The sequence below is a fragment of the Desmodus rotundus genome, chromosome 7 (genome assembly GCF_022682495.2).
Source record: "Desmodus rotundus isolate HL8 chromosome 7, HLdesRot8A.1, whole genome shotgun sequence".
NCBI classification, from domain to species: Eukaryota; Metazoa; Chordata; class Mammalia; order Chiroptera; family Phyllostomidae; genus Desmodus; species Desmodus rotundus.
In genome coordinates this window covers 101,681,073-101,701,372 of record NC_071393.1, presented here as the reverse complement: position 1 = coordinate 101,701,372, position 20,300 = coordinate 101,681,073, and the positions used below count along the sequence as shown (strand labels likewise).

General features: G+C 43.8%; 1 protein-coding gene across 4 annotated transcripts in view; it reads right to left on the bottom strand.

The window, feature by feature from the left end:
- SAMD4A (sterile alpha motif domain containing 4A) overlaps positions 1 to 20,300 on the bottom strand; it is a 196,206-nt gene that overhangs the window by 55,816 nt on the left and 120,090 nt on the right. For all 4 annotated transcript variants that reach the window (XM_045201852.2, XM_045201856.2, XM_045201855.2 and 1 more), the window contains exon 3: positions 18,536 to 19,054. In XM_045201852.2, the coding sequence (XP_045057787.2) occupies positions 18,536 to 19,054 (519 nt within the window). The remainder of the gene's footprint in view (positions 1 to 18,535; positions 19,055 to 20,300) is intronic.

Here is a 20,300-nt window from a genome sequence, read left to right as displayed (position 1 = left end):
AACTGTAAAGGGCTATGGAAATATTAGTCATTAGTTGTCAGAGTAAGAATAACCCGATATAAACCGACACTACTAATCGGAAAATCGACTCAAAGTACTAGCCAATCTAAGGCCATTCACGGAGTATTTTCAGCACATTATGTGTGATGCAAAAAATATCTCTGCTTACCTGGTAGTGTTTCCAAGATTTACAAGAGATGAACTTTCCACCATGCTCTGTCACACCAAGTCAGTGCCTTCCACACCCTATCGGGACTCTTGTCTACACTGACCACTTTCCTCCATCCCCATCAGAGTAATCTTCCTTTGACTCAGACTCAACTTGGTCTTTCCTCCCCCACGATTTTAAGTGCTCACATTGCATTTCTATTCTCTGAAGGGGCAGGTGTGCACATCACCTTCTTTTCTGTTAAATTTCAGTGTTCAGAAACATCTCATGAGGCCTTCTTTTTGTCCTGACATTGGTAAGCACTCACAGACCGAAGTCTTTATTGCAGATTCTAAGTACCTCCACTATAATTAGAAATTTAAGTTAAGAACCTATTATGTGGGTGGGTGACATTGGGTTCTTCGCATGGAAAGCAAGGAGTTGGAATAGATCTTTCACTCATTCATTCACTCATCAGACATTTGTTAAGTGCCCATGATGTGCCAAGCTCTAAAAGCTGAGGGCACAATGTTAAAAAAGCCATAACAGCCCAATGGATGATCTTTCAGCCACTCCCTGAGCCAATCTTCTGTGATGTTATTTATTAGCATCTTTATGCAGTGCCATTTTCATTTGGACAAGATATTTCCCCACATTATTTATTTCTCCATATTTTCTAAGAGTCTGCCTTGTAACACCAATAGAACAGCCAGCCAGGGTGTCGGGGTGAAGGAGCTGCCAGCTGCTCACCGCAGGCTAGATTCTGGAGAAGGGAAGGCACTAAATTAGATCATTCCTCCCCCTTCCTGGCTCAGCCCAGTGCTCTCGTTTCTCCTGTACATTTCAGGCTCTCATGAAAGTGTGAGTGAGTGACCGAATGCTCTGTCTCCGTATTCTGTCTCCTTGAGCTGCTCAGGGATGGGGATACTATACGGCCATTTCCCCAAATGCAATCCAAAAGACCCATCCTTAAAGACCACCTTTCCTGGTCCTTCGTCCTCTGAAGAGGAGGTCCTGTGAGACTAAGCACAACATCCCCAGCTACCATTTGCCAATATCAGGTACTTGGCCAAATATGTCTGCATGTTTGCTCCATATAATTCTCATCTAATGCCACAGATAGGAGGCTGAGGTACAGAGAGTAAGGGACTTGTCAAAGATCAGACAGCTGGGAAGGCGCAAGAGAGAGCCAGGTTCAAAGTCTAAGGTTCTTTGACTTTCAAGCCTGTGTTCTTAAACCCAACACCACACGGCTTTTTGTGACAGAAAGAACTCTGGGCTTAGACTTTCAGCCCCTGACACTGGACTCTTAATATCCAAAACCCTAAGCAAGTCCATTGACACCTCAGGGTCTCAATGTACTTGCGTGTAAACCAGTTAAAACAGCAGTAGTACCTCTTTTGTCTACCTCCCAGGGTTGCTGTGGGGTCATGTGCTGCCTGCATCATCCACCCACCCATCCAATTTTGCCAAGCATTGTCCTTTCCTGGGCATATTCTGGGCACTAGCAAGGATGATGAAGGCCCACTAAGATGATGTATGAAAGCTACTTTTGAGATGAAAACATGTGAGTTGTTGTTACCTTCCTAGAGAAAGAGTTTAGGCTAATTCATTCCCCTCAGGCAACAATGTGCATCTCTATGCACAGGGCATTGTGCTAGTCGCCAGGTCTACAGATGCTAAAGGGAGTATAATAAAAGACAAGACCGCACAGATGCAAACAGTGTCTTCCATCACTTATTAAGACATCACCTTGTATCATTTAGAAGCGCACAGCAGTTGGGAGCCGTAAGGCAGTGTTAATATTCTAAGTAACACTTTGCAGGAAGGTGAAGAATTGCTCAAGGAAGTAAAAAATTTAGGTGATTTCAATTTCACAATTAATTTGTCACAGTATCTCACGGACTAATAAGAGCTGTTGAGGAGGTGGGAACACACCAGGACCAAGGTGCCTCTCTGAAGCCTGGCCCTGCATGTTAGGATGACAGTATCAGGGGAAAGACGTGAAAGTCGAAAAAGCTCTTCTCTCTTGCTTCTGTGGTAAATATGCATGCTGCTTCCTCGCAAGCTGGCTATGCCATAATTTTAAATCCGTGGCTCTGGGCAGCATGAACATTCTCTGTAACTGAGTTTGTAATCACCTGCTCAACCACATGGAAAGCCTCTCTGTCCCACTTGGGCTTTCCCCAGATGGCTCCCAAAGCTGATGGTTTTGGTCTCGTGTGGGTGTTCTGAGGGCAGAATCAGGCAAGCATCTACATGAAAAGCCAAATTGGAATCTTTTCATTTTCAATTAAATGCTGGAAGAGCAGTAGACTTAAGAGAAACAACCAGCCCTTTTTTTTTCTTCCTTCAAAAATGTAAGATAATCATTTGATGTTTCCCTACACGAAAAGCTGTGCTTCAAGAATGGTTCCTCCTGAAATGAGCACTGACTCACCAGGTGCTCTGTGGGTTGGGCAGTGAGCTTTACATTCCTGAGTAGAGCCCTCAAGAGAACTGGCAGAGAGTGATGCCAGTGTTTTACTGAGCAGTAGTACAGAGATGTTGCTGTTGTTTAGGTGCCCAATGAAGTTGGTCCTGATGGAATTTTAATGATGGTGCCACATTCTTGGGCTCTGCCTCCAAAAATATTATTTTCGGAAGACTGGAGAGTATAACACTACAATTTGTTCCCCTTGTTTACTCGCTCCCTAATTATCTCAGCGTTCCAGAACTTTAAAGCTGGGAGGGACTTTAAAAATATGATTTAGGAATCGTGTCATCCACCTACACTGCCATTCATCAGTTAAGGAATGAGAGACCTAGAGAGAGAGAGCAATTGCCAAAGCTAACTCAATAAAATTGATATTGAAGCTCAAACTACAACCTCAGTGTTTTTGGTCTTCGTAAGTCATATTATATCCATGGTCACTGGTCTTCATATCAATGTCGTTGACAGGGAGGGAAAACATTATAGATCTGTGATAGTATAACACAGATAATCCCTCATTTAACTCCAGAGTAATACAATGCAGGACCTAAACGTTGAGGCTGATTGTACCACAGTGTAAGCAGTGTAACTATCAGGAAAAGTTCCATCTTGAAGAGGGATTTGTAGGGGAGGTAAGGATATTTCAGACACTCCCCATTAAAGATATTAGTTTAAGAGACAGATTTATCCCCATTTAAAATCAATGGCTATCAGTAGCATAAAGTGTCATTTCACTGTCTAATCCTCAAAGATTGAAAAAAATTAAGATAAGATAGTTATTTATCAGGCTATAGACATGGTACAAAGGGTTCTACATTACATGTCATTCATTCATTTATTCACTCAACAAATATTTCTTCAACATCTAACAATATGCTAGGCAGTGTTTTGGACAACAGGAAGACTGCAGTGAACAAAACCACATCCTTGACCTCTTGGAATTTCTATTCAAGTGGGGAGTTAGGTAATAAACAAGCAAATTAAAAAAGACTTCCAATTTATGCATATGTTACTCTGTTCCTTCAGGAAACTCACTAAAATGAAGCAAAGACATGAACCCATAAGGAAAAGGATGCAGGGAAGAGATGACAAGAGAGGACAGTGGGTATCAGCAGACCACTGAAACCAACAAAATCTTGGAAACGAAAACAGGACACGGGATGACTAAATAGGTCACAGAAGGGCAATGCGTTTGTCCGTAGCTGGGGGATCGTGACAGTTCACACTGCCCAACTCCTGAGAAGTTCAGGACTCAGACCAGGTGCCTCTGAGGGCAGAGGTGCAGGAAGGGGCCTAAAATAGGAGGCTCGGTAGAAAGTATGTCTAAGGTACAGGGAGACCCTTAGATTGTCTCTCCCGCTCCATAAAACCAGGTGAGTCTCATCTTAGCACCTTTCTCCTAACAGTCCTTAGATGCCTGGAAACCAAGCCTTATCTTCCAGGAGGAGACAAGGATTCCTGTAGGGGAAATGAGCCATCCACGAAAAAGGATTTAAAGCTAGTGATATGTGTAAGTGCCCAAACAACAGCCTGACCTGGTCCCTACCTAATCTCTGTGATGAAACTCACACACACAAGGTTCTAGGGCCTTCCTCGTACATGAAAGAACACTTGCTTGAGAAAGTGTCCAAAACAAATAGAGGACAACAAAAAACAAAGGGAGCAGAGAAAGACTCCGAAAATCAACTGAACATGAAACAAGAACAGAATGCAATACGAAAAGGATCATTCAAAGGATAAGAAAGGGCTCTTGCAATTAGAAGATATCATAGCAGAGATTAAAATTATATAGTAAGCTTGGGAGATACCACCCTGAAGTAGAACAAAAAGACTGAAAGTAGGAGAGAAAAAGTTAAGGAAATGAGAGGATCAATAGAAAAGAGTTATTATATAATTAAAGGAGTTTCTGGAAGAGAAAAGACAGAAAACAAATGAGTGGAAATTATGTTTCAAATTTGAGAAAATCACAAGAACTGAAGGAGTGTAAGTTCTTGAGTAGGAGGGCTAGCCTAGGGTGACAGGAGCCAACAGGAGAAGAAAGACAGGAGACAGGTAGGATATCTTCAACAAAAGATTGTACTTAGAGAGGACTTTTACAATCAGTCATGGATGGTGATTATCACTCCCTTTTAATATGAGGAAATCAAGGCCGAGAAAGGTTAAGGCATTTCTCCACGGTCACACAGCTAATAATCAGAGAGACTCAAACCTAGGTCGGTATAATGCCAAAGCATGTGCTCTGAACTGCGACCTGGTATTACCTGAGACTTTTCTAGAGTGATTCTGCTGTCAACTGTATTAGTGACTCTGCCAGATCTGTGTTACCAGCACACGTTCTTGAATTAGCCAGAGCATAACAAAGGAGCGAATGTTGAGAAGTGTGGGGTCAATTACACAACTCTCCCTTCAATCCAAGAAACTGGGCCACGCCTATTGCTAGATTTGGGAGGCGGATTGGAGCTGGTGTAATTCTGGAAAGTCAAACATAAGTCTGAACTACAGAACTTAAGGAAAAGCAAACATCTCCAGCATCAAGACGCCAACTCCACTCTGTGATGGGCTTAGATTCCCAGTGGCAGCCTTGTGACCATCACAGACCTGTCTGAGGTAGAAATTTCACTGAAGTTCCAGTTGGATAGACTTGGCATTGGGATTCTACAGAGTCTTTAGGTTGAAGGTAAACCTAGGTATTAAGCAGGTTTCCTCTAGCATTCCAACAGCTCGGCCAAAGGTTCATTCAGATCTTTGCCAGTCTGGATGATTCCAAGGGGCTGAGTCTAAGCTGATTGATTAAAAAGAGGGAGAGGTGGAGGGGGAAGATGTTCCTCTGCATCCTTCTTTCCCAAAGTTTGGATTCTTAAGTGAACTATGCCATTAAGTGCTTCCTTTCTCTCAGCCCATACCACTGCGGGTGGCACAGTGGTCTCACAGGGCCAACATCTCCGGAAGTAAACCATTTACCCCATATGATGAAGTGCCAGCAAAAGCAATCTCCTGGGTCAGAGAATTTCAGCAGCCTTCTTTGCTTGAGTCATGTCAGTTTGAGAGTTTGACCCTGAGTGTATAAAGCTTCTTGCTCCTAGGCCATTACAAGTGGCAGCCAAAAATGAAAGGCCTTAGCTAAAGACAGGAATATATCTTTTTTTTTGGCCACTATGTGGCTACTTTTCAGTGTGAAGACCCAAAAAGTAAACATGAAATCTTCTACTTGCTCTATCCTCTAAGAAAAAGCACTTACTCCTTGTGTTGACCTTTCTAAAAAGTTTGTTCAGGCAACTGCAAACGGGTGGAAGGCAGCACGATGCAGATGTGTGGATGTGAATGGGGAGGTGGCCACAAGCATGACCCTGGTGCTGAGCAATCCCAGTCGAGCTTTCAAGAGCTTTTCTCTGAGCAACCGCTTCTCCAGCACCCCATAATTAGCCTACTCTCTGGACTGCATGCTGATGGAGTGGCTGGGGAAGAGGAGAAAGAGAATGACAACTAGAAGCAAAAATTATGCAGCTGTCTAGCAACAGAGGGGAGATCACTAACAGAAAATTAGGAAAAGAAATAGGGCCATACAAAGCTTTAAATTCTTTTTCACAAATCTCATAGAATTGAAGAGAAAGCCTCAAGCAACACAGCTACCTTCTCTGAGTACTGACAATACTCATTCCTGAACAGCGGTGAGCTGTGCAACAAGGCTAACCTTGAACTTAGGACCTGTAGCTCAAATCCAGACTTAGGGACTGGCTAGTCTCAATCACATTGCTGCCCTCAGAACCGAAGCTAAGACACTCTTGGGAATCAAAAACTCTCAGACTTTGAAGGGAAGCAAACAATGCTTTGAGATGCCAGGTGAATTTGGAGTTCCATTGCCAAAAGTAAACACACATACAAATGTAGGCACTTTTACCTAAAGATGCCATTATTGTACTTGTAGTGAGCTGTGGCATCTAGAATACTAAACATTGAGTTGGGATATTAAGATTATCCTCCTAAGCCCAGTAGAGTTAATAACAATATCACAGGCACAGAATAATTTCTTGGAAAATGATGAACACATGCGAATAATTCCCTTTCTCACAACCTACTTCCCTGAGGCCTAACGACTACTCCAAAGTTCTTCCAACTTTCCAAGCATGCTGCAGTCCTGAGCGTCCTCCCAACGCACCCAGTGGCTGCAGACTCAGGCGTTGTTCTAGCCAGGCCCTCACGTCAACATCTCTTCTCCGCACGCTCTCTCTCCAGCTCCTGAAAGTATTCAGGAAGACTTCAGCCTGTATTTACAAACTTAGCCTGAGGTGGGCATTAGAGCTGCCACCCGCCCTGCCCATCCAAAGCCATATAAATGTGACTTGTTAAAAACAGCAGACCAAAACCAAGAAAGTCACCTAAAGCATTCCAATTTACCAATCAGAGAGCTATTACACATATGGCAAAATAAAATCACCTGATGAAATCCTTCCAATATTTGTTATTTTAAAATTCTTGGTAGGTTAACTTTGATAGAGAATCTCAGGAGCTGAGGCCCTTAACCTGATTTTAAGAGTTCCTGCCAATGAAGATTGTTTAAAAAACACAACAATTTATACCCCAAATTATACTCTTAGTCAATGGAAAAATTTGATTCAAAAAGGTCATTTTCTTTTTTTCTAGGTAATCTTTATTGCATTTTTTTCCATTACCATTTAGTCCCCTTATACTCCCCTCTCCCCAGCAATCACCACACTGTTGTCCACGTCCACGAGTGAAGAAGGAGACTTGTATATAGTATATGTTCTCTTCCAGAGGCTTCATAGATCGATACTAGTGATAGATTAGGAGACTGTGCTCAGTTTCCCCATGCCCGCCACTGTCACCCCTTTTCCACTGAGAGAGTTGGTGTATTAGCTCTCCATTGATGCCACTCAGAGCCTGCCTCTGGGGAAATGGGGACTAAGACACACGTCTAACTTTATCTAACTTTATTTTAACTTGGGTATAGCACGAGTTGTTGTTGTTGTTGTTGTTGTGTGTGTGTGTGTTTAACCCAAAATGGGCAGTAGCTTTTGAAACAGAACCCCAAAGCTACATGTTCCTGCTCCCCCTGTGGAAATGTTTGACATAGTGGTATGGGAATAAGACCAGTAACATGCTGAATGTTTATCAGATCTCTTAAAACAAAGAATCTTCAGCCCTGGCCTGTGTGGCTCAGTTGGTTGGAGCATCGTCCCATAGACGGAAAGGTTGCAGGTTCGATTGCAGGTTAGGGTACATACCCAGGTTGTGGGTTCAATTCCCTGGTCAGGGGGTGTATGGGAGGCAACCAATCGATGTCTCTCCCTCTCTCTCCCCCTGCATCCCCCACCTCCACCCCACTTCCTCTCTGAAAGCAATGAACAAATATCCTTGGATGAAGATTAAAAAACAAACAAAAACCAAAGAACCTTACAACAGTTCTCTTTTCTTCCCAGAGAATCCCATCATAATAATGAGTAATCACAGAGCAAGAGTGGCTTTCAAGAGGCCTGAGGTCCAGGCACCAGGCGCTGGCCTGGTGATCCTCCATTTTTTCCTATCTTTAAGCTCAGAAGGATAGAAAGCCCACATTTGGATTCCACATGCCCTGGAGTTTGAGCATCGCCAAGATCTTCAGCTGTAATTTTTGCCAGTTTTCTTTTCTTTCTATATGGCCCAGACCAAGGAACTCACGAGAGCACCCTTCCTGTTGATACTACTCCGGGCTATATTACCCGGTTTTCTTTTAAAATGTTTTTTCTCCATTTCTTCACTAACATCTTCCTATCTTTTTCATATACATACTATTTTTAATACATAATATATGGCACTAACATGGTACTCACTTCAAAAGATAGAATGAAAAGTAACTCCCCCTCAATCCCTGTCTGCCAAACTTCCCAGACCCACATTCCAGGCAGCAGTTACTGTGTTTGCATTCTTTGAAAAATGAAGGGGACCAAAATCATATACTATTCTTACAGAGTGTGTGGTTAATGCTGGATATAGGCGGAGGACCTCCTGGCTTTGGCAGGTGCCGACTCTCTTAGACTAGCCCCGCATGAAATTCTTGGCGTTTCATTCTCTTCCTCCCGCTCACCCCAATATAACAGCCCTGGATACTCATCACCAGTGTGCTGTGAGTCGAAGGTTATTCTCCCTTGGAAGCATAGAATGAAAGGCCTGAAAAGGGTCCTGAGGGGTCACCCAACATCGTGCCTTCATAAAGAAGTAGCAGTCCTGGGGATCACACACTGAGTCAGAGGGGGAGTGACTTTCCTAATCCCCTGATCTTTTCACTGTGGCACCAACACTTGGCACTCTTGGACCAGCCACATTCCCCTGGCCTGTATTTATGTCTAATTTATCTGCATCAAGTCCTGTTCTGTTACTTAAGGCTCATTTTTATAAATTCAAATAATGTCCTTGCATTTATTACTAATTTAAAACATTACTCCTGTTAGCAATGGATCCCAAAGAAGCAATATCAACAACTACTCTTTCTTTTTTTTCTTTCTGGTCCATTTTAAGGTACTTAGTAAGATGTATCACTGAAACAATCCTTCAGGGGATAGTGGTATTTGTGGTAGGCTGGCTCTTCAGCTCTTTGTAGAGCTGAGCAAAGTATCTTGATTTCCGTTCAGCGTATTGGAAGACCTTCAGCAGGCTGCCCCAGGGAGCCCATTACACCCTAGTTTACCGCAGAGCCTGGGCCAGTGGAAGAAGCACCCCTTCCTGTATCAGCATTAACAGCTAGTGCAGAAATAATAATGAAGGCTATCATTTGTTGAGCATCTTCCTTCTGGCAAGTGCTTCATACACATTTCTCACTTAATCCACACAATAACCCTTAGAACTGGTTCACTTTACTCATCTTCATTTAACCAACTTGATGGACCAACCAGTACTCTCCATTCCCTTTAGACTACTTACTGATGCCCACGGCTCACTGACTCTTCATGGGCTGTAATTTCCTTGTGTGTGCCTGTTCCCGCCCGCCGACTTACAGGTATACCAGGAGTCAGTTGAGTTTGTTCCTAAACCTGCTTATGCCAGAGCACTTATTATGGTAAATATGTAACATTAAAAAGGATAACAATGATGACATAAGAATTATAAAAACGTTAATTACACAAAACTTCCTTGTATGCTTTAGAAATATTCATTGTTTTGCTTAAAAAATCTGTTGAATTTAGTGTGATAGGAACTATAAGCTAGATTATAAAAAGAAAAAACAGGATCTAGAAAGATTCTGTACTCTGTTTTTGCAAATGTCTTCAAATTCCTGCTCCGTTTTAAAGAAATCACAACGCATCAAGGATGTGATATATGCAGTAAAGACAAAGAACAGCCACAGTCAGGAGCCCAAAGAAAGGGTCATCACTCAGTACAAAAGAGAGCACACGAAGGTATGTATTTATGCTTCGAGTTAAAATCATATAAGGTCTTATGCCTTTTTAATGATTCCCTTCTTGAAATGGCTATTGTAATTACCACATTAACTACCCATCCTGATCAAGTCAATTAAGAGGTCTTCTACTGAAATTAATTCTAATTTTATAGATGAAGAAAGGAGGTTTAGAGGTCACGTAATTTGTCCATAGCCACACACCTAGTTACAGGTGGAGCTGGATTTAAAACCCAGTCATGTTCTTGATCTTGACCAAGATGATCTCATCATTTATAACTCAAACCTGAATGCCTAAAACGCCACTTAGAGACTTAGAGTCCCTTTGCATTGCAGTGTCTTACCGTGCAAAGGAGAAAACTAAAGTACAAAATAATCTTGTTACAAATCTTTTCGCTCCATATGGGTTTTGCCGGGCTTTTCCAAAAGGATGCATCTCTGCAAGGTTGGCTGTGAAACAAATCTCTAAAGCAAGCCCTGTGCTCTCACGTCTCCACTCTCTAATTCTAGCCTCGGAACTTGTCTATGGAAACAATCCAAACCTTTGGCAAAGAATGATTACCCTAGAGTATGCTGGGAATTTTAGCCTTTCTCCAATCCACAAAAATCCTTCATGGCATTTTCCAGATTTTGGAACCCCCTGCCTACCTAGCTTCCCCATCTCCATACACTTTTTTTTCTTGACTTATATCTGAGATTTTCCAATACTGTATTTTACCTAACAATGTTGAGGACTAGGGTGAGGATAAGGGAATGGCAAAAATGATATTTCCAGGGCTTAAGATTTAGAAAATGTACTCGAAATTGATAGAAATTGCTGCCATTAAGATTCACCCTCACCTGAAACCATGAAATTTAGGGTTTAATTTGCTTGCTAGTAAAGATATCAAATACATGATTGATATCTTTAAATATATATATAATTTAAATATATATATATACATATATATGTATGCTACATTCATAATACAACTTTCTTCCGTATAACCTCAGTTTGTCCCTGAAAAATTTAAAAGTGAGACAAGTAAAAAGTGAGTAAACACAAGATTAAATTATTCCTTCTCCAGTTGTGTGTGGAGCAGGCACTGTTAGTGTGACACTAAACTTGTGAAATAACAGGAATCATTTAGTGTGGAGCGTGACGCTGAAGTTTATGAAATAATAGAAATCATAAGACTACAGGGCTCCAAGTCTTAAAGAAGCCATCCTACCCATCTCCTCCTGTTCTTCCCCTCTTCCAGGCTTGTCCAATTTAAGCCATTTATTCCAGACAGAATCTGTTCAATTTTTGAAGTACAGTGGAGAATTGGAAACACTACTGCCTCCCTCTGTAGCTCATAGTGTTTAATAGCTCTCACTGTCATTAGAGTCTAAAAAAACCCTCCTGGAGAGGAGACGGATGACACAGCCTCGTGACCCAGAACGCACGTTGCTCACGCGGGCCTCTGACTTTTCCTGAGCAGTGGCATTTCAGACTCACGATAAACCAGCAGACTTCTTGCTTGCTAGTATTTTCCTGATCTTCCCTAAGCCCCGGAATACAAACACTAGCCATGGTGAGGAAAAACACGTCCTATAAAACCGCTGGACTCTCGGAAACGGGAGAAGGATTAGGCAGTGGCAATACCGGGTCCTCCAAGCCACCCCTGAGCCATCTTCACGATGTGGTGTCAGGAAGGCCAGTGGCAGACTTAAAAAAGTTTCCCCCAAAGGGGAAGGAAGCTGAAGCTAAAAATACACCATGCCAGCTGTTATAAATGCTTTTCAAAGGGAGCAAAGCAACTAGAGTTACCTCCTTGAAGAGCAAATGAGGGGTTAAGGAAATAATGGAATTTTTCAGTTACACGCCAGGTTGGCTAGAATTTGGGGAGGAAGAAGTTTTCCACCAAGAAAGTCTGTTGGTAAAAGACAAAAATAATTCCCTGAAACTTTAAAAGGATGGGGATGACCTGCAGCCTGCAGGACAGAATCTAGAGTCTCCAGAAGGGTCCCTCCTTATCAGTGTCCAAGAGGCTGCGGCGCAAAGACGTCTTTCTTCTTGGGCCTGCCTGAAGCTGTACAGTCTCTCTCCTTCCCTTAAATATGGGCGTTCTGATGTTTTTTGCAGTCTTATTAGAATGAGTCTCAAGTGGCTGGTGGCCTTGACAGAAAATGTGAAGGGCAGGGAAAAAACGGACTTCTTGAGCCAAACAGTTATCTCTGAAAGAGCTGGCCCTGGCTACCTAAAGGGATGATTGGTGGACTTGGAGGGGTCTGTCCAGTGGCAGATCCAGGGTTCCCAATGGAGCCACTGTCCCTGAGATCCACGCGGCCCCCACTGTTCACCTTGCCTGCTGAAGCAGTGTTGTTTCAACTGCTGGCTCCCTGGCGCTGAGCAGCCATCTTTCCTGCAAATGGACAGACCCTTCACCCCCAGAGAGGCTAAGAAACAAGAACCAAAGCTCAAGGAATATCCAGGGTCTGGATGCCCCAGTAGTTCTGTTTTTCAACGTTTAAGTTTGAAGTGATTATATATTTATAAGGAATTGCAAAATACAACAGAGAGAGGTCTCATGTACTCTCATGTACTCAGAGAGAGGTCCCATTGCCTAGCCTCCCCCAAGGTGATGCTTTACATGACAATAGTGTAAAAACCTGATATCAAAACCAGGACATTGACCTTAACACAATACAATTAAACAAGATGGTAGACCTTTCTCAGATCTCAGCAGTTTTTGTACACATTAATTTTTTGGTATGAATTCATACATAACTTTATGGGCATTTTTTCACATGTATAAATTCATATAGCTACCTCAGCAATCAAGATAATAGTATGTATCTGTTAGTATTGAGCTCGAGTTGGTAAAATAAGTCACAGAGAAGCAAGAGTAACAATAAATGTCACTATGAGGATTATGACAGAAGGCTAAATGACCAATTTTATCACCAAGTGCTGAGTAAATTCCCAAAGACACTTTTCTTGTTTATTTTGGAAATTCATTAATGTCAAGAACATCTGCCTAGTGAGCTGTGGAATTTAGTGAGTCCCTACCATCCAGCAAACATACATGGCAGGGCGGGCAGACAGCGTTTGGCTCGCAGGCCATCCCTTACTGTATTATAGTGGCTGCCTCCAGGGGCACATTGAAGAGGGTCTGGAGGCCGCGTCTGGGCTTAGCAAGAGTCAGATGTTATCTAACAGAGACGCTCTGCCACGGGAGAGTGGCAGCTGAATGCACGCCAGGAATTTGACATCTCCAATATTTCTGTGACTTTTTGAGCACACAGTGTTCTAGGTGATGGGGAGGAAGGATAAAGACACACATCCTGTCCCCCAAGGACTTTGTAATCAGGAAAGGGAGGTGAACATGTGGACCAAAAACTGGGGCCTAGAAGGCTAAGGCCAGACATTGAAGTAGACGGGTCCGTGCAAAGTGAGCCCCTCCTCTGAGAGCAGCTCCTCTTCTTCAGGGAGTTACACAGAAGCAGGTGTTGGGCAGGGTCTTAGATCTGCGTGCTGCGGAGGACACTGATGCTGGAGGGTGGCTGCTCCCCGTGGGGGCAAATTCAGGGTCCGAGAAAAACGAAGGTCTACTAGCTACCAATGGAGTCAGTCTCTGAGGATGGGATGGGAGGGAGAGGCACGTAGCCTTGAATTCAGAGTCAGACCTGGATTCAAACCCCAGTTCATCCACTTTGCTAATCTGTGAAGTTACTTTGCTGCTCTGTGCCTCAATTCGTCCATCTGTCAAATGGGGTAACAATAATATCCATATAATGGAATTATGAGGGTTAAATGAGTTAATGTTTATGTAAAGGGTTTTGAAGAGCACCCAGCATGTAGTAAACACTATGTAGTTGTGTGCCATCACTGTTAATTTACTTTTTATGATCTATGATACCAACTTATTTAATGTATCGTTTTTATCAGAAAAATCAATTGAGATTAATAAAAGAAATACTATGGTTCTGAGATGTACCATAAGACTGTAGAAAGGGGGGAGAACCAAGATGGCGGCGTAGGTAGACACACTGCGCCTCCTCGCACAACCAGAACTGACAGAGAATCGAACAGCAAGGGGGACCAACACCAAGGAAACAGAAAATAATCATTCATCCAGACTGGTAGGAGGGGCGGAGACGGCACTGGGGTGGAGAGGACTCGCGTGGCTGTGGCGGGACTGAGACTGGCGGAGTGTGGGACAAATGGCGCAGGCAGTCCGAGCACTAGCAGACCCTGCGGCCCCACATTTGCACAGATAAACCCAGAGGGCCGGACTCAGAGTGGCGGAGAGTGGGGCAGGCAGAGTGGCGGATAGCACATTGCGGCACCACATTCGCCCACAGATAAACCTGACGAACGGCGGGCAGAGAAGCAGACCACTGCGCAACCCAGGGCTCCAGCTCGGGGAAATAAAGCCTCAAACCTCTGATTGAAAGCGCCCCTGGGGGTTGGGGCGGCAGGAGAGACTCCCAGCCTCACAGGAGAGGTCGTTGGAGAGACCCACAGGGGCCTAGAGTGTGCACAGGCCCACCCACTCGGGAACCAGCACCAGAGGGGCCCAGTTTGATTGTGGGTAGCGGAGTGAAAGACTGAAATCCGGAGGAGAGTGAAGTGGGCACCATTGCTCCCTCTCGGCCCCGCCCCCACGTACAGCGTCACAGCGCAGCGACCAGCATTACCCCGCCCCGGTGAACACCTAAGGCTCCGCCCCTTAAAGTAACAGACGCGCCAAGACAAAAAAAAAAAAAAATGGCCCAAATGACAGAACACTTCAAAGCTCCAGAAAAAATACAACTAAGCGACGAAGAGATAGCCAACCTATCGGATGCACAGTTCAAAGCACTGGTTATCAATATGCTCACAGACTTGGTTGAATCTATTCGAAAAACAGATGAAAAAATGAAGCCTATGCTAACAGAAACAAAGGAAAATGTACAGGGAACCAATAGTGATGAGAAGGAAACTGGGACTCAAATCAATGGTATGGACCAGAAGGAAGAAACAAACATTCAACCAGAAAAGAATGAAGAAACAAGAACTTGGAAAAATGAGGAGAGGCTTAGGAACCTCCAGGACACCTTGAAACGTTCCAACATCCGAATTATAGGGGTGCCAGAAGGAGAAGAGGAAGAACAAAAAATTGAAAACTTATTTGAACAAATAATGGAGAACTTCCCCGATCTGGCAAAGGAAATAGTCTTCCGGGAAGTCCAGGAAGCTCAGAGAGTCCCAAAGAAGCTGGACCCAAGGAGGAACACAACAAGACACATCATAATTACATTACCCAAGATTAAACGCAAGGACCTACGTCCAAGATTACTATATCCAGCAAAGCTATCATTTAGAATGGAAGGGAGGATAAAGTGCTTCTCAGATAAGGTCAAGTTGAAGAGGCTCATCATCACCAAGCCCTTATTATATGAAATGTTAAAGGGAGTTACCTAAGAAAAAAATCAAAAATAGGAACAGTAAAAATGACACCAAACTCACAGTTATTAACGACCACACATAAAACAAAAACGAGAGCAAACTAGGCAAACAACTAGAACATGAGGGTTGTCAATAAGGGAGTGGGAGGGGGAGAGGGGGGTAAAGGTACAGAGAATAAGTAGCATAGATGATAGGTGGAAAATAGACAGGGGGAGGGTAAAAATAGTGTAGGAAATGTAGAAGCCAAAGAACTTATAAGTAGGACCCATGGACATGAACTATGGGGGGGGAATGTGGGAGGGAGGGGGGTGGGCAGGATGGAGTGGAGTGGGGGGGGAAATGGGACAACTGTAATAGCATAATCAATAAATATATTTAAAAAAAAAAAAAAGACTGTAGAAAGGAGCAGTTCAAATGGACCATTTTGGAATAATTTTTGTTGCACAAAGATTCTGAGTTCTTGCTTCACATTAGGCTACAAAGGTCAGCACATACGTATTTTCAAATCCAGATGTAAAGAATGATAACAAAAAAATCTAGTACTGCAAGGGTTTGAATAGAAACAAGTGTCTTTCCAGGTCCTAGTCTACCAGGAAAGAGTGGAAAATGGTTAGAAAGGCAGTCTGGGGCAGGGAAGGCAGCATCGGTCTCCACACAGGCGAATGCTGTGGGCCCTGGAGGAAACCAGGAGAGATTGGTTCTTTTCCTGAATGGTTTACTTTTTCAGTAGGAGACCAGACAGGAAGCAAACCTAGAGATGCTTAGCCAGGTTTAATGTACCCTATGTTTGGAATTGCTTGTGATGGCTGAGACAAAGTGACCAAAGTTACCTTGTGGATGGATTGTGACAGCCAGTACTTTGGTCCAACATAAGCCTGTGGGACCAGAAAGGGCCAATATGCACATTGTTGCTCTCAGTCATCAGACTTCTGAATAGCCTTACAAGGAGAACGAGGTATGGAAAATACTTTCTTCCCTCTCTTCTGATGCTATTCACTGTGTTGCTTAATGGACTTCTCAACCTGTCCCAACCTATTCTTCTCTTATCTCACCGAAGAAAGGCCCAGCTCAAAGGTTGTAATAGAGCTCATTTGATTTAACTTCTGTCTAAATAGATGAAAATAGGTTGACCCCTGTTATACTAGGGCTTAGTTTTTGCCCCCTACTCTTAACCTTATCTTAATCCCTTCCTTGAAAAGCTCTGCATGGCTCCATCTTCTATTTTTAATGCCTTCAAAACATCATTTTTCTCCACCTCAATGTTCCAGCACATAGTAAACCCAACATGTGGTAAACACTATGTAGTTGTATGCTATCACTGTGAATTTACCTTTTTATGATCTATAGTACTGATTGATTTAATGTATTATTTTCATCATCAGAAAAATCAATTGAGATCAATAAAATAAATACTTTAATTTGATACCATCTTGAATGGACTAATCTTGTCAAGACCTGACCCTGAATGTGTACATCAGCAGAGACAGAAACATGGTGACCCAAGACTAATTCCAAGATGCATGACGTAAAACTCAACCCCTCATGATACAAAAGACCAAGTTTTGGGAGGGCAAGTAGCTCAGAGCTTGACTCCCTCCCAGCTATCTGTGAGTTTGGTAACAATTACTAGATTCTGAAGCCGACCCAGGAAGCTTGAGCCAAGAAGCTCTGTCACCCCAGCCGGCACTGTCTGCTTTAATCGCCCCAGCCCTCGCTCTCCATCACCCAGAGGCTGGCGAAACCCTTCCCTGCATTACTTGTCTGTGAAAAAGACTGTCACCAGAACCTCTTACCTAATAAATTAATGATGCAATTATCACCTAATTCTCAAAATGTGCAAGGTATTGGTATCAAAATGTAAATATAGGAAAAAGAATTTTTTTTGAGAATTTTTATGAGTTTATTTGGGCCGAACTGATGGCAATTGCCAGGAAGCAAAATCTCAATGTACTGAGAAAATGCTCCAGAAGAAGAATTTAAAATCTCACATTGTAGCATTGTCAATGCAGTATCCTAAGGATTTCCTTGGTTATTCCACTAAGGTACTGTTTCAATTAATGTAGTTATAATGCAACACTCCTCTGTTAGAGAAAGCCATTTTAAAGGGCCCATTAGCCAAAAGATCCAAGTGGAGGTAGAGGCCAAGAAGCCATCATTGCCAACTCTTAATACTCTCCTCTCTTTTAATTGGGGGTTCCTGCATCTTGACAGGCACATAGTCTAACTGCAAAAAGCTTTCCCCCGGGGAAGTGATCTCAGCACTGACGCTGCGCTCACAGACATGTGCCAGCTAGCATCAAGCAGTTCTGTGTGATGACAGCCCACTCTCCCCGGTTGCTGCTGGACAGAAGCACCAATGGCATTTTGAGAAGACTCTAGCTCTTGTCCCAGCTGTGGGCAGGGTACTTTGCTTTCGTGGTCAAAAGAGCAGGAGGCTGTCCTCTGCTCTCCCTCCTGCAAAGCAGGTCCTGACCCACGTCTCCTAAGGGGTTAGACTGAGCGAGAGAAGGCCACAGCATCCACACCAGGCCACAGCACAGAGCGGTATTCTCAGATAGCAAACCTGCTCCCCGCCAGGAGGAATAGTGCCCCCAACAACTGGGATAAAACCAGGAAATGCAAAGGATGGGAACATTCCAGGATGAAGTTAAAAAAAAAAAATAGAAAAAGAAAGAATAAAAAAAATGAAAGAAAAAGGGAAAAAAAAGAGAAAATGCACAAAGCCCACGAGGCTGTCTGGTTAACCATGGGTTGGAAGGAGGTTTGGAAAACCATACGTAACAGCATCTCTGCAAATCCAAGATCCCAGGGTGAAAGACACATGGGTGAAAGGCATTTCACCACTTATTCTCTCTTATTTTTAATTTAAAAAAATCTATTGTAATCCAAATCTGGACCATCAATCATTTTTACCTGCTCAGCATTTTCATCTTTCCAGAGTCAAAAGAGCAACAAATGTGAGGTCCAAAGATCCCCTCCCCATAGCCAATTCCAATCAGCCCTTCCGTCCCTGGGGTACGGGGCCTCAGAGCAGATGCTGCAGCGGGACATGCCACACACAGCCAGTCACCAAACCACACGGTGCTACAGGGATTCCAGGGGACTTACTTGTACTTGTGCTGGTTCCGATCGTATTGATTGTGGTGGGGACGGATGAGGAAGAGTAGAGGGGCACATGGCCATTCTCACACCCCAGACTTTTGTCTTGCCAGTTGGAGGCGTTGATGCAAATCCCAGAATCCCGAGAGTTCTGCCACCCATTGAGCTTGTCGTCGGAGTTCTGTCTTTGGTGATAGTAGTGCGTCTGCCCATAATCCACAGAGTCTGAGCGGCCCCGGTTCTGGCCACCAAAGCTGGTTGACGTGCGGTCCTCCAAGTGGTTCAGCCACATGGCTAAAGCACTGCGGTCTTCCAGGGAGGTGGCCGGATGTATCAACGCGTAGGACAGCAGCTGCCTGCTCTCCTCGATGTGCTGGTTGTGTTCGATAGAGTGCGCCAGGATTTTGGGCAGCAGTTTCATATACTCTACTTTCGCGTCGAGGTTTCCTGGCTTCAGCAAAGGCAGGTGAGTTAACAGGAGGGAAATCACTTTATCCTTGGATTCCTGTTGCCATTGGTTAATGATTCCTGGAAAGGAAAATATACAGGGCCAATAAGTAAATACAGCCACAGAGACACAAAACTCCATGCTGTAAAGAGAATGCCGGTGGGTCAGTACCCCAATCTATGGACCCTGGCTAGTTTTTCTCAAAACAGCCAGTGCATTGGATTGGATGACTGACCTCAGGTTGCCAGGGGGCAGCGACTTCAGTGCAATAGGGAACAAACGTTCTTAGGTGTTTGGGTCCTCAGTCTAGTTCTCATTTACGTCTCCAAAGAGGCTACAACCACTTTGGAACAACCAAACAGAACTACAGCCCTGTTTTGTTTTTGTTTTTTCCTTAGAAAAGTCTAGCTACAGGTTCAAACAGATGGGGGAGGGGGAGATAAGGAATCAGAAAATCTCTATTAAAAAGCAAGTATAATTAAGGGTCCGTATACTGGAGTTCTTGAGGATAAGGCTACTTCTCACCCTGCCCCCACCCCCACGCATCTGTGGAACAGCGGTTTAAACCCTGGTAAAGGCATCTGTGTGAAGTTGGTAAAACTTCTTCGATGGAGAAAACTGTCAAGAAAAAAACCAAAGGACTCCCTTCGCCGTCACCTGTACCTTGCTCCGGGGAAGCTGACTCAGAGAACGACTGTGAGCTCAAATCTCCAGTGAGCGAGGGACTCCATGCTCCCAGAGCACCTCTGATCACACAGGTAAGCAAATTTTTGCCCTCTCTCTATAGATCTGTTTGGCTATTTTTACTGTGGTAAAATATATACAGCATCCTATCTACCATTTTAACAACATTTCAGCGTACAGTTCAGTGGAACTGAACCAATGTGCAACCACGACCGCGTCCATCCCCAGATCTTTTTCCCGTTTCCAAACCAAAACCCCACACACATAACAGTAACGCCCGTCCCCTCCTCGCCCCCTTCCCCTGCTGACCACCATTCTACTGTCCGTGTCTGTGACTTTGACTACTACAAATATCTCCTATAACTGGAATCACACATTATCTGTCCTTTCGTGACTGGTTTATTTCACTCTGCATAATGTCTTCCCATTCATCCACTTGAAGACCTGTTTTTGACACACTCAGAAGGATCCCTCTTATCCTCTTCTGATCAAAGCACAGACCGGCTGCCTTTAGGTGAACCTGGGTAAACAACGCACTTTGCCTTCACTGGCCTTTGAGAAGCAGCTTGTTGTGGGGACTGATAGTTATCCACAGGACCCGGGGTCACAGGAAAGAAAGCTCCCTTCTAGCAAAGTCATGCC